Source organism: Octopus bimaculoides, chromosome 3 (genome assembly GCF_046866305.1).
Source record: "Octopus bimaculoides isolate indiv1 chromosome 3, ASM4686630v1, whole genome shotgun sequence".
Classification (NCBI taxonomy): Eukaryota; Metazoa; Mollusca; class Cephalopoda; order Octopoda; family Octopodidae; genus Octopus; species Octopus bimaculoides.
Genome location: NC_142930.1, coordinates 60689049 through 60704441, shown reverse-complemented (window position 1 = coordinate 60704441; position 15393 = coordinate 60689049). Strand labels below are relative to the sequence as shown.

At 32.5% G+C, this 15393-nt stretch overlaps 2 protein-coding genes across 22 annotated transcripts in view; one reads left to right on the top strand and one right to left on the bottom strand.

Annotated features, from left to right (window-relative positions):
• The window catches only part of LOC106874554 (uncharacterized), a 261011-nt gene extending 255790 nt beyond the window's left edge, over positions 1-5221 (top strand). The window contains exon 4 of the mRNA XM_089349035.1: positions 5086-5221. The gene's annotated coding sequence lies outside the window, so the exon portion shown is untranslated. The remainder of the gene's footprint in view (positions 1-5085) is intronic.
• Positions 1-15393, bottom strand: part of LOC106874729 (uncharacterized) — a 1612306-nt gene that overhangs the window by 69383 nt on the left and 1527530 nt on the right. For all 21 annotated transcript variants that reach the window (XM_089349018.1, XM_089349017.1, XM_089349026.1 and 18 more), the window contains 2 exons: positions 9341-9686; positions 5167-5253 (listed from right to left, as the gene is read on the bottom strand). In XM_089349018.1, coding sequence (XP_089205144.1) covers positions 5167-5253; positions 9341-9686 — 433 coding nt within the window. The remainder of the gene's footprint in view (positions 1-5166; positions 5254-9340; positions 9687-15393) is intronic.

Sequence of the window (15393 nt, the reverse complement as noted above, 5' to 3'; positions counted from 1 at the left end):
ATGTGAAAGATAAATGAAAATATTTCTAAAATTAGAAAAGTAAAGAAAAAATAGCTTTTGTAAAAAAAAAAAAAATACCTTCCAGATGACAAAATATAAGAAATTTGGATAATTTCAAAATAAAAGTAAATAGTACATCAAGATTTTTTCCACAATGATTGAGTAAATTCTTATCTAAAAGAAATCATACTGGGAACATCCCCCACTGACTCATAATGCTTTTTCAACCTGTCTGAAAATTCAGTATAAAACTGAAGTAAAAGTTATGCAGTTAATAGCAATTTCAATTCTCAGCCATCAGTTCTTTGTTGTAATACTACCAATGAAATTTTGTATTTGTTTCATAAAAAAACAGCTAGTCTCAATGTATAATGATTTCTAATATGGGCACACAGCCAAAATATGCTAGGGAGAGGGAACAATTGATTATAATGACTTAGTACTTGACAGGTAGATATTTTATCTACCCTCGAAAAATGAAAGGTAAAGCCTGCTCTGCTAGCTTTTGAACCTTGAAATGACAAGGATGAAACTAAATGCAGAAAGGCATTTTGTCTAAGATCTTAACATACACACTGGCTCTTATGTACAATAAAAAGTAATTCTTGTCAATCTTTCAGATGATTTTGTGTATACAATCTAAGTAGACTTTGTCAAATTTCTTCCAATTTAAATCCCATTGTCCACCAATTTATAAAGTTGGAGCCCATGTTAATGGATTTCTCTAGGTTGATAAGAGAAAAACAGAGTTGTTTCTTCTTATTTAAAGATCTCTCATAATTGTATTATAATATTTATCATACCATATCCTGATACAAACCAAAACTGATCACCAATTTATATTGGCATCTATAATCTTCACTATCTTCTAGTTAGTGTTCCCACTATTATGGTTTTAAGCCTCCCCTTAGTAACCAGCTACCTTTTTAATGATTATGTGTGAGCTGTATGAATGTATAGATATTTACTAACAAATACCTTGAGTTATTTATAATTTGAACCTTTTAAAGAGCGTTTCAGTTACAAAACAGAAAATGCTTTGGAAAAACCATTACATTTTCTTTATTTGAATGTTTTTTTTTTTAATTTCAATACTACCTAAAAAAAAGAGATTTCCCACCAGGTAAAGAAATTGAAATATCAGGAGGTCCTTGTTGTGGCATGCAGCATCATTCCCCATTGGAGTGACTGATGAGCTTTCCATCTGAATCAGAGCACTGTTTGCTGCAGAAAATAAGTCTCGAACCCAGACAACTGAAGAAAGCCATCAAAGAAATAGGTGTGTCAGCTGAAATTAGTTCAAGATGGCTATTATTGATAAGAGATAGCAAGTGGAATCCTTCCATAGGTGAAGACTAGCTCAGTTCTCACTGTCCTACTCAGAAATTTTATTTTTCTCAGTTACCAAAATGTCTTACTTTGGAATCTCCAGATTAACAAGTGACCTACTTTCATATGTTATACATCAATTCATCCAATGACTTTCACCATAGTCCTCTTTTGTAACATCATTGGTATAGTTATCAATAAAGACAGATTAGCAAGAAAATATTTTGGTGAAATTCTCATCCTATGGACTATGTTAGTTTAATTGTTTGCATTAGAAAAGTTTTAGCTGATCACTCCATTTCAGAAGATGCAGAAGATAAACTCAATCACTACATCATCAATATATCTTCCTGATTTTCTTCCTCTTCTATTTCAGTTGCCATTATGCTATTGTTGATAACTAAAAGCATTTATGAGCTGATGAAAACAACCATAATTCTATTCATTTTCTTTCTAACCACAAACAAGAATCACTAGTAACTGGTTTGAGTAATTAACAGTTAACAAGACCAAATCTAAAACATTAATCACCTACAGGAATTCCGCATCTCTATGTACAACTTGGTCCCTACATGTATTATGAGTAACTTTATTAACCAACCCTGGAAATACAATAAACTCAGCAAAGCAAATGCTATATTGAGATGATTGGGCACTTTTAAGAGCCAAAAGGTACTTTCTTCCTGAAAAGATATTCACCTCTAAAAAGTTCCATGTATAATACCAGGCAGAATTTCTCCCTTATACTGACTAATGCATCAGCCTTGTTCACAAAATATTTGAATCTCTCTTAGATAAAAACTACCTGCATGATAAACAAGCCATTATACTGAACTGCCTCTTAGTACCAATTCACTCAGTTTAATCTATGTTGAGACTTATGATACACTGCTTTTGTAATCTATGATGAATATGAAAAGTAAGCTTTATCTATGTAAGAAGTATAATTACAGTGTTGCAAATAGATGTTGTGCGAACTTGTAACAAATGGTTTACGTGCTCTGTATCTAAATGAAAGAAATAAGTGACTTTCTATAATCTGATACCTTTAGAATTGTAATGGATAAATAGTTCCATTATATCAAATAGTAAATGCAATTTGAACAGTTACAGCTAAAGTGTTTGGAAAGAAATCATAAAAGCTGTAAGTGGAAATAGAAAGTTGGTGTTTAGTATTGTACACTAGATGTTATTACAATGCTAGGAAAAACTTCCCAATTTACTTTAGATGTGTGAAATATTGAAAGAAAACAAAGTTTTGTTGGATGAAAATCAAAAAGCTTCCTTTGCTTTCCTTAATAAGATGAATAAATAAAACGTACTTAACACTTGGCATGAGTTTTTATTTTTTTAATTCTCATTTCTAATTAATATTAAATATATTCTGTAAGTGACCAGTTCAGTTGAGAAGATGTTTAATTTTTGATGATGTCTTCAGATAAAACATTGGCATCAAAACATCATGTATTGGTACCAAATTGTCTGTGTTTGATATGTTGATGTTAAAGTGTTCATCAGCTTTAGTTAACTGAAGTGTTAGGATGATTTTAGCATTAAGTACATGTCCTATTCCCATCAGCTTTTCAAAATTTTGTAATATTTGCTTGGTCCTGATGTGTTAATGCAGAAATTTCAACTTTCACATATTGAGTGTGGTAATTGTTAACATTTTGATCGTCACTTTATGTTAAGTTTCATAGCAGGGATGGTCCTCATTAGATTTCTTAAACATACGTGGAGTATGATGACTATGATGTCTAAATGTCTACACATTTTGTTATCATCATGTCACATTAACGACTATGGATTACACCTTCCCTCAATTTGCTTGATTTAATCAACCAGAAATATTTATCAATTCTGCACCAATATTAGAAGGTAATGCGATCTCTTATTATGTTAATTAACTCACCTATCCATATTGATTTCATCCCATCATTTCAAATGAGAGAAGCTCAAATTTCACAGTACTTTCCACTATGAAACAATAAAAACTGGATGGGGTTTTTATGTATAAAAATTTTGTTATACAAGTCAGATATTATAATTTTCTTACATAACAAACATTATTAGATACTTCTTTTATATATTATTTAAACTTTATTTCATGACAGAGATGCTGCAATGAGAAATCTCTTATACTATTCAGAGTTCCTGATTCATAAATGGCATTTACAAAGTTAAGCAACAAATAACTACCATATATTATAATTGATAGCTTTATTTGTACAGTGTATAAAAAGATTTGTTTATTATATTGGGCCATCCCATAAATAATGCAAATTTTTTAAATGCATAAACTAAAAGTTGGAAGGGGACGGGATAAACTACCTGCATCAACTTGCTATAAAAACAGGTAGTAATTTTACCTTGTCCTTATACTTAGTGCAAATTCAATTTTAACAGTCATCTTTTCAAAGCTATAATGGAAGTGACAAAAGAGTATATTTGGCATATTTTGCTTTATGAGTTCAATAAAGATGACAATGTAATGGAAAGTGTGAGGAGTATTAATGCAGTGTATTGGACAATAAGAGTAAGCCAGTGTCAACAATGGTTCCAGAAATTCCGAGCTGGTAACTACAGCCTAGAAGACAAGCCTTGTCCTGGAAGATCTGTAGAGCTTGACGAGGACATCTTGCATACCCTGGTGGAACAAAATCTCATCGTAACTGTTGAGGAACTAGCAGAGAAGCTTGAATTTGGTCATTCAACCATTCATCGACACCTGTGTGCCGTTGGAAAAGTCAGCAAATTGGGTCAATGGGTTCCTCAAAAACTTTCCAAGTCTAATCACATCCAGAATGTGTGCTCTTCTTTGCTGTCACATCTCACAAATGAACCTTTTTTGGACCAAATAATGACTGGTGATGAGACATGGGTTCTCTATAAAAATGTCAAGTGCCGAAGACAGTGGGTAGGGAAAGGAGAAACACCAGCACCCCAGGCTAAAGAAGGTTTTCACCCACATAAGGTGCTGTTATCTGTTTGGTGGGATATGAAAGGTTTAGTTCACTTTGAACTTTTAAACACAAAACAAATGATAAGAAGGAAATCTTCTGTGAGCAGCTCGAGTGGCTTAAGTTAGTGCTAGAAGAAAAACAACCATCTTTGATTTCAAGACGAAAGGTGTTCTTCCCTCAGGATAATGCTCGGCTGCATAGTGAGGATGACATTCGAAAGGCTGGAACAGTTTGAATGGGAAACAATGCCCCACCCACCATATTCACCAGACATTTCCCCATCTCATTATTATTTATTCTGCAGTCTTCAAAATCATTTGGACGGAAAAATACAAATTCTGTAGACAAGGTCAGAGCAGTACTGGAGGAATATTTGTCGTCATGGACAAGTGGATTTTGGAAGAGGGGCCTTGCAAGTCTACCAGAAAGATGGAAAAGCATTGTAGAAAATGAAGGAGAGTATATTTTAGATTCAAAAAGAACTTTGTTTCTTTTAATTTTGAAAAATAAAAAAAAGTATTAAAAAAAACTGCATTATTATGGGATGACCCAATAATTGCAGCTAAACGATATTTGTCTCCTTTTTACATACTTGTAACAAGACCAAATTTGATTTTCAATACATTTCTTCTTGGTGATTATGATAATGCTTTAGGTTTTAGTTTGGCTGTATTTTCAAACAATATTCAATAAATTCACCTTTCTACTTTACAAAATAGTTATTTTGGTATTTCAGAAATTATTTCCCATTTATTTTAGTAAATATTCTTGAATTCAATTTTTTCCATTTCAGGTTGTATGTCCATCAAATGCACCATGTGCAACAATTGCTGTTTGAAAATGTAAAAATCAGTGTGAGTGTAAATTTACTTACCAAGAATTCTGAAGTTTGCATGTAGCGTAGTGATATTCAGAGTTAACTCAGACAGGTTCGGATGTTCAGTAAAACTTCGCACTCGACCTAAAAGAAAAATGAAGTTATACTTAGATACACAAATTTAAATAAAATGGACACAGTAAAAAAAAATTGAAAATAGCAAAAACATTTATGTTAAGAATAGAAATAAAATATATTTTGCCTTGTTTCTGGTGTTGACTAGTATTGATTTTTCTTTTATAACAGTCAACCTTATATAATTGGATTTATAGCCTGACACTAACAATTGTCATTTAATGGAAATGGAACACCTTTAAAGCAAGGTAGATTGAAAGAAGAACAATAATCATACTCTAAAGAGCATAATACAATGACAATAGTACAATTGGAAAATGTTTATATGATTAAGAAATGTACAAAATGATATGGTTAAAATTTAAAGAATTGTTTTCTTCAACTTAGACTATGACACGTGTTCAACAATATGAAATGTTTGTCATTGTTTTAGTGCCAAAAAAATAGCAACAATTAAGTTATTTAAGAATAAGTTAGAGTTTACACAAGGAAGTATAAACTGAAGTTAAATAATTGTTATAAAATAACAATATAGCAATACCGAGAAAAAGCATAAGTGATTATGTTGTAATAATTCTATATAAATCTTTTTATCAAGAATACAATTTCTTTAAAAAACTAATGGTATTTAAGTGTTTCTTAAACTAATATCAAATTTATTTAAGGTAAAGGTTACTTTGATATTAATTTCCAGTTAACTGTATATGTTTAATCACAAGGGTATTACAAAAGGGACGAATGAACTTGTGAAGCTATCAGTAAGATAACTTGATTCATATGAGAATATAACATTAAAAAGAAAGAATACTTTAGGAGAAATAAACCTATAGTAAATTTGTTTCCCACCCATATTTAATTTCTGTCTAATCTGAAATGACTGTCATGCTTTAAATACTAGACGTTCATTAAAACTTTCCCATAATGCTTATATTACAGAAAAAAATATAGAAAAAAGGAATATGCCCACTGTTCTCTGGAGTATGAATTTAAGCAATAAACATAGCAATAAAATACTACACTTGCTAAATTGACATTTAGTGATATTTAGAAGAGATCACCGGATATTACTTGACTACCAGTTTTCAGTAACACTTCAATTTCAATAAATAGTGAATAACCATCCCAAATTTGTTCTTATTATGAAAAATTATGCAAAGTAGGTATATAAATTGAAATATCTTGGTATTCTGAGACAAAAAATATTTTTCTGGAATAAATTAGTGCTAATAAGGACTACAACTTGACTACTTGAATTTCAGCAATTATCCCAGATTTTAAAACAGATTTTTTTCTTTAGAAAGTTATTAAAAGGGATTCCAAAAGCTTTTAATGTTATTAAAAACCAAGCAAACTTTATTAAGTTCTGATCAGTGGTCATGAACTCAAACTGAACTAGTTATTCTGCTGGCTTTGTAAAATTTGTAAAACTTGTTGAATAACTTTTGCTTGCATATTTCAAGTCAGTGCATAACTGCCAATGAAATAACTTTCTGAACAAATGAAGACTTTATTTTGCACTTTAGCCTCTTTAATAGTTTAATTAGTGTTTAATATAAGAAAAAAAAAAAAATTAAACTTCAAAAATATAATCTACTTGTTATATTCAGATCTGGAGGTATAAGGAATGTGAGTGATCTTGATATATTTGTTTCTCAGTATTAGGTTTCAAAAGCAATGAATTTGAAGGTTGTTGCTCTAATAAAAATTAAATGTTTGGAGTCAACTGCTGGAATATGTTTGTTGATTAAAAGTAGAAAAATCTATAACTTACTTATTTTTGATTTTTGTAGATTTAGAAGGAATTTTCTAGATTCCTAGTATTAGAGTTACATTACTTTTCTACATGTACTCATTGAAAGCAGAACTAAAACAAAATTATAATTATTAATATTTCTATCCATTAATTAATGGCAATGTCTAAATTTAGAGAACCCTCAAACTCCTGTCAACATATGAAAAGATTATAAAAATCATAAAGTGAAAAAGCATTACAATGCTAATAGTTTAATTTTTATCTGAAAGTTAAAACATAATGACTGTTTTTTTTTTTTAATTTAATAAAAGCATAAATGGCTTTTGTGATACGCATATAAGAAAGTGAAAGCCAATTTTGAATGTAACAAGATATTGAAATAATTTTGTAATTTTTTACTTTGAAATGATTAAATATCAATTTCTTTTAGCTAAAAAAAAAAAAAAAAATTAAACAAATTTAATATTAGAGAACACTGACCAGAAAAAACATCATTTTTGAATAGAGAAGGGTAATTGTTAATAATAAACCAGTAATAGGGTTATAGATAGATGTCCAAGATTAAAGAAACCCATCGTATATATATATATATATATATATATATATATATATATATATATATATATACGATGGGTTTCTTTTGGTTTCCATCTACTAAAATCCACGTACAAGGCAGAAGATATTGTTGAAGACACTTGCCCAAGGTGCCACACAATGGGACTGAACCCTGAACCATGTGGTTGGAAAGCAAGCTTCTTACCATACCTTTAAAAGTAAAACAGGGAATTGTAATAAAGTTGAGTTCAAGCTGACCATAGAGGGAAATATAAGTAATTTTTTATATTTTTAAACCATATCTCACAACATACAAACAAACCAACAACAGCTGATAAGTGGTGGTGGCAGACAAACATAAAGTCACATGTATATATGATGGGCTATTTTCAGTGTCTGTCTAACAAATCCACTCACAAGTCTTTAGTTGGCCCAGGGCTATAGTAGAAGACACTTGCCCAAGGTTCAAATCAGTGGAACTGAACCCAAAACTATGTGGTTGGGAAGCACACTTCTTATTTCTTTACTGCCCACAAGGGGCTACACACAGAGGGGACAAACAAGGACAGACAAACGGATTAAGTTGATTATATCGACCCTAGTGCATAACTGATACTTAATTTATCGACCCCGAAAGGATGAAAGACAAAGTCAACCTCGGCGGAATTTGAACTCAGAACGTAGCGGCAAACAAAATACCATTAAGCATTTCGCCCGGCATGCTAACGTTTCTGCTAGCTCGCTTCTTACCACACTTCAACCATGCCTGCAACTTTTCATGATAAATTCTTATTAAAGACTGGCTAAATTTATTTAATTTTATTCTGGCTTAAGATTCTGAAATAAGATTCTAAAGATTTGACTGACTAACTTATGAAAATATAGATATAAAAAAAGTTCTGAGTGTTTCCTTTCACATAGGTAATATGCATGAAATATTACACACTGATATAAGAATATGAGTTCAATTTTAAAGTGTAATGTTAATTATAGAATGTTATCAACTCTATGAATTTTTGTAATATGAATTGTAATGTTATAAGTAATCAAAACATGGAACTTCATTTGTGCTACAAGCTTATCAAAGAGGGATTGGAAACATTTATAAGAAAAATGAAAGAAAACCTCAGACAGCAATCTTCTATTAAATATATTTTAATTGAAATGCTACACACAAGTCATTTTTTTGCTTTCTAAAATGTCAACCATGCACTGGATGTTTGGGGTTCTTAGAAAGGTGAGAGATATGGTTTGTTTTTGAAAAGTACCTCTTGCAGGACTTGGAAGTAATTTTTGACTGTGAACTGTAAAATTGATACTATAACATCTAATTGGGTTAACTTCCTGTCCTTGACTCCATTTTTTAAATCTTGTTTAGCTAATCTAACCTGGAGTTAATTAATCATCAAACATATAAAAAGCCAGGCAGTATTTGAACCAGAGGCTCAATTTTAGCAGTATTTATTGCAAAATAACATGAGGAATAAATATAATAGGTAGCAAGCTGACAGAATTGTTTGCAAGAATTGGTAGCAAGCTGACAGAATTGTTTTCACATTCTGAGCTCAAATTCCACTGAAGTTAACTTTGCCTTTCATCCTTTCAGGGTCAATAAAGTAAGTACTGGGTATTGTGATTGGTTTAATCGACTTAGCCTCTCTCCTGAAATTGCTGTTCTTGTGTCAAAATTTGAAAGCAATATTATGAATTAATATTTTGCACCAATTCAGCTGTCATTATAAATATGATATAAAGAGACAAATTTAAAATCAGAAGCATATAACTTACGTAAGAGGGCACTTGAAGGAATGCTGACAGTGAGAACATTGGATCCACTCATTGAACAATACGCACACAAAGCTGCTGTTGCCATTGCCACAATGGACAGCGCTACCATCACAGAAGTAGGCGGAAGTAGTCTTCCAGGTCTTCGATTTCCACCACTGCGACGTTCTCCAGACCCAGAATCACACCCCGTCTCACCCCTGCTTTCTGCTGTCATGGTTACGACATTCTGTCTACTCCATGATGGGTCCCTTCTATCCAAGCTCTTCCCAATACGTAGTGTCTCTTTACCAATCTGAGTTGGAATTACATAGGGACCATCTACTGGACCCTCATCATTATCTTCATCCTGGAGAAGAAAAAAAAAAAAAACATAACAAAAATATAGTAAAATTGTTTGATATTATTTTTCAAAAACATCAAATCAAATAAAAATAGTACTATGTGATAGTAATAAAAACAAAACAACAACAGCATGAAAAACAAGTTAATATGGCAGGAAAAATTGAGAAAGTGATTCCTCTCTCTCTCTCTCTCTCTCTCTCTCTCTCTCTCTATATATATATATATGTATATAAGCATATAAGAATTCTGAAATGGAGGATTCAGATTGTATTCAAGATTGATATTCTTGAATCTGTTTTATATTGTATTGTTATAACAATGCAATGTCAGGCTGAATTCTTTACAGTATTATGTTTTGATTGTTTATATGCTGATTTCAAATCCCATCAAAAGTTTACTTTCCCTCTTATCTTTCAGAAGATGGAAAAATAAGTACTAGGCATGTGATGATGTCAATTTAGTTGACTATGCTTATCATGTACAAAACTTAGCCTTGTGACTATGTGCTAATCATTATTTGGGGGTTTATAGAATTAAAATACATGGTCATTCTTGCATACAGGCATATCTCTGGCACCCCTCTTCAGCTGAGTGTTCTTAATCTTACGGACTTGTGGATCTGGCGCCATGTAAAAAGAACCTGTGCTGGTTCCACATAAAAGCACCTGTGCAGATGCTGTGTAAGAGAACCCATTAGATTCTATAAAGTGGTTGGTGTTAGGAAGGGCATTCGGCCATAGAAGTCATGCCAAAACAGACATGGAGTCTGAGCAGCTCTCCAGCTAACCATCTTTGGTCAAACCATCCAGTTCATGCCAGCATGGAAAGCATGTTAAATGATAATGATGAGGAGGATATATTTCTGAAAAGGGGTGATTGGCAGGGTCAGTAGAATGCTACTGACCCTACCAATCACCCCAGTAGAATGCAACTTGGACACAGAATTAGGCTTAGGCTTGATCAACCTAGGTCAGGTTGCCTGGATGAGGGTTTAAGACGTGAAACAACCAGTAATCTCCAGGATACAATGCTGACAATGTATTCAAGTATTACATTTGTATATGTGTGTTGAACTAACATGAAACCATTTGGTTGGGAAAATAACATTTGGAATAGTGAACCTGTTTATCAGACGAATACTGACTCATGTTAAATCTATTACTCTTTATTTGCACAACTAATGTTCTTATCAAAAGCATGAATATTACATGCTCATTTTAAGAAGACAGTGCCAGCAGTAATTATCATTGGCAATAATTGTTGATTAGAGAAGCTCAAAAATAAACGAATTTCCAAAATGAGCAAAACCAGCTCAACAATCAAAAAGTTGAGTAAGTGACTGTGAAACAACTGTGAAAACAAGTCAGTCTATGTGAAGAGTAAATTATGCAAACAATATTATCTTGTCTGTTCCATAGGGCAGAGGCAGGGATTTTATGCCACAAACAGATAAAAGCAGGAGAAAAAAAACTGCATGTATTTATGACAAGACATCTGAGACAGACTATCTACATCATATGGAAATATAAGGGCAGGAACATTGTTATCCTAGAAAAAGCCAAAGTCCCTCACATGGAAGAGGTATTGGTGCAACAAAACATCTACAGACTTGAGCATGTCCAACAAATGGAGAAAACCTGGATGTCACAACAAATACTCTATCAGAATCATGAAGTAGAATGAAAATTGAGATAGACCTCAGATACAAGGATATCCTTAGACACAATATGAGACTGACACTCACAGCTGAAAACAGAAACCAGTGGAAGAGATCAACTTCTGATATAATTCATACTATTTCATTACTGCCTATGAAAGGACTGCTTATCACAACTGTTTCTGGCACTATCCATTTAAAGTGGACATGTTTATACTTTTGTCTAGAACATTAGTTATGTAAATAAAGAGGAAAAAGTTTAACAAGAAATGAAACCATATGTCAGCATATATATATATTTTTCTACAGAAGTATCCTATGAAACCATAAAAATGATTTTAAAGTCTAATATTGGCAAAAGGCCACAAACTTTGAAGGGAGTGGGCACAACCCATTATATAATTTTGTTGCCTTCCTACCTTCCATTCCATCATATGAGTGGTACATATTTTATCAACCCTAGAAAGAAGAAAGGAAACTCAACCACAGTGGGATCTGAACTCTGATCAAAAAGAGTTTTGTTGTTGTCTTCAACAATAGTTATTTGTATAGAAAGACACACACCCACACACACATGGATAATTATGCTATTATTATTATCATCATCGTTATTTAGTTTTTGCTATTCAGTTATTCAGATTTAAGCAGTGAGCAGTTGAATGTACATCATTACTTCTCCCTATCTCTCTCTCTAATGACTTGTCCTTGGCTAATTCTCAAGAGTGATGAGTTGAACAAGCTCATATCATCATGTGAATGTTGCCTAGTATTTTCAAAGAATTTGATATAATATCTTTATTTTATTTATTTATTGATGTTTTTCTTCAATTTCTTTGCCTTCTAATGGATTTTTAATATTCTGTGAAGACATCAATGTTTTTCTTGCTAGCAGGGATTTTTCCAAACTTCCATTTAGCATGGTAATTTTGCAATCGTTCACAAAGGCAAGTTTGGAAAGCTTACTTTCTTATACTTGAAGGAAAACATTTCAGTTTATTATCATTATTATTATTATTTTCAATTTGTGTGATTATTAATTTTGCTTCTAAGATTTCCTTTTTGATATTTCAATCTAAATAACTGATATTGCTATGCTGTTTGAAAATGAGAATTTGCCTTGCCATGATATCAGCCACATTTATTAAGCATATTAAGCATATTAGTACCTGTGTTTTCTTTTGATACTACTTCCTAGTAGATAACTACAAGGCAAGTTCTTAGCTAAGAGCAAGCCATTTTACCTAGCATTCATTGATTGAAAGCAGGTACTATGCTCTGTAATCCAGTCATCATTTCATCTTTAAGAAAACCAATTACAAATGAATGGCATCTACGAACCCTGGATTCAGTTCTCAGCTCCTCCACCACCACCTGTTTATCATAGTTTTTCAAGTCATTATGGAGGAGTGTAAGCCTAATTTCTCATGGGAATGCCTGTGAGCCAATAGTCTAGGTCTCACAGCTGCATCAATCACAGATTACAGAAGAAATTCTGAATAAAAAATGCAATGCCTAGAATCAAGAAGCCTCAAAATAAATCTAGCAAAGATAAAAATCTTCAAGAAAGAAGACATTCTGCTGCCATTTGAGAAATGACCGTACTTGATATGCTTTCCAACTCTTGTAGGTAAGCGTTCTGTTTAACATTCCTATTATAAATTAAGGGTATACAAGAAATGCAGTGGGATAATAAGCAGGCTGGCAGAGAAGGAGGAAGTCTTTGAATGTGATAGCTGTAACACAGTAGTTAGCAGTAAGAGCACCCATGAAGTAAATACTTAGGAGTGACTGATGGCTTCTCTAACTAGAAGACATAATCTACAGTGGAGGTGAGTGCACAAGAAACATAGTAGCCTAAGTAAGAACAAGGTTAAATGTTTTAAGGAGTTATTGTCATTTTTGACAATAAAGGGATTCTCTCGTCAAAGCAAGAATAGATGATATGATATTGTTGTACAGGGTACAATGTTGTGTGGTAGCAAAATATGGGAATCAAATGCAGAGGATGTGTGAAAGGCTGAAAAAGAAATGAGGTTAATATTAAGCTCTGCTGGATAATGTGCATCAACAATGAAATACAAATGAACTGAGAGCAAAACTAGATATAAGAAAAATCAGCAGTAATGTGTAACAGAAGAGACCACACTGGTATATTCATGTGTATGGGAGCATGATTGTTTAGTAAAGAAGTTCTAAGTGATCCAAAAAGAAAAACTGAGGAAGACATGAGAAGTAGTGAAAACTGATCTCAGGATACTGAATCTTCCAACAGAAATAATGAGTGGCTGCAACAAGTGCCAAAATATTGTTGGAAAAGACTCATCAAAGAATACAAGAATGGAATAAGGAATGGAAAACATGATGATGATGATAGCGATAGTGATGAGATTACAATGATAATGAGGTTTCCTTAAGAAAAACGAAATCCCAGGCTGTACTTTCTGACATTAATGAGCTAAACATGCTCTATCAATACAACTTGTTCTCAGTAATAAGAACAATGTTATTTGCATATTAAGTATATTTGAGAATGTTTTTCAGTTTTCAAACAGAGTACATCTGTAATGTACATTAAAACTATTTCTTGCAATCAATTTGAACTGCTATCAAATAAAAATCATTAGGATTAATAGCTGACTGTGAATGTGATTTTATAGACATCTAAAGACATTTAATTATTTAAAAAAGAACTAAACTGCTCTAAGATAGTGTATCTTACTACTTCAAATCTGTTTGTAAGTGCATTTCATGTTTCACAATTTTTAAGGATACAGATTGGGAAAACAAAATACAATTAACTTGCTTATACTTGATATGGTTTACAGAAAGTAGTATTGATGAATAAAGTAAACTATACTGTATGTAGTAAAAGCATTTGTCAGGGCAAACCATGAACTAAATTGCACTCTACACAGCTATATCAGTTCTTATATATCAAGTTTTCATTCCTTATGCACATTTATATACATTTACATACATAAGTGACAGCATTCACATTACTTTGCATGGGCTGTTGGTCTCAGCAGCAGAGTTGTTCCCTTGCAAGCCACGTATCATTGACCAGCTGGTTGCATGCCAGGGTGCCAGGCATGCTTGCAATAATGAAAGTCTGCCACTTCCATTATGTACATGTATATCTGTGTCATTAAGAAATTTACTTCTTAACTGTTTAGTTTTGGGTTCACTCCCACTGCACAACACCTTGGGCAAGTGTCTTCTAGTACAGCCTTAGTCTGGGCAAAGCCTTGTGAGTGGAATTGGAAGATGAAAACTGAGAAAGACCTGTCATATACGAGGGTGTGCAGCAAAGTTCCTGGCTTTGGGTAAAAGAAAATACAGAAGGATCAGTTAATTTTATTCAACATATTCCCCTCTCACATTCATGCACTTATTGCAGCAGTCCTTCAGTTTTACTAAGCCCTGTAAGAGAACTCAGAAGGTTGGTCTCCAACAAGGCCTTTTGTGATCCCCTTAAAGCCTGGAACTTTTCAGTACCCTCTATGTATGTATGTATGTGTGTGTGTGTGTGTGTGTATGTGTATACGTACTCTTGTCTTGGCACTACATAATGGTTGCAAATGAGCATGTTCTTCATTTTCAATCTTCCATGAAAAATATATCAGGCCATGGGAAATATTACTTTACTCAGAAACAAGTAAAGGCTGATAATAGAAAATGTGTCTCAATAAAGTCTCTCTGACCCATGCAAGCATGAAAAATGATGTTGCATGATAGTGATGATGACGACTCATATAAAGTAGCTCTCATCATGGAATGAAGAAAATATGAATGTGAATTCAACTATTCGTCATGATCAAGGCTGATGATACGAAAATATTAAAATAAATACATTACTATAATAGTAGTATTGATATGAAATATGTTAACACAAACCTCGTTATATAGAGAATGTTCCTAAAAAAAATATTTTGAAAAATAGTAGGAATTATAGAAGCTAATGCTAAAAACAAACAAACAGAAAAAAGCAAAAAAAAAAACCGATAAGCAATAGCAGTATTGTCTTAACAAAATAGTAGCTGCATTATCAAAGATA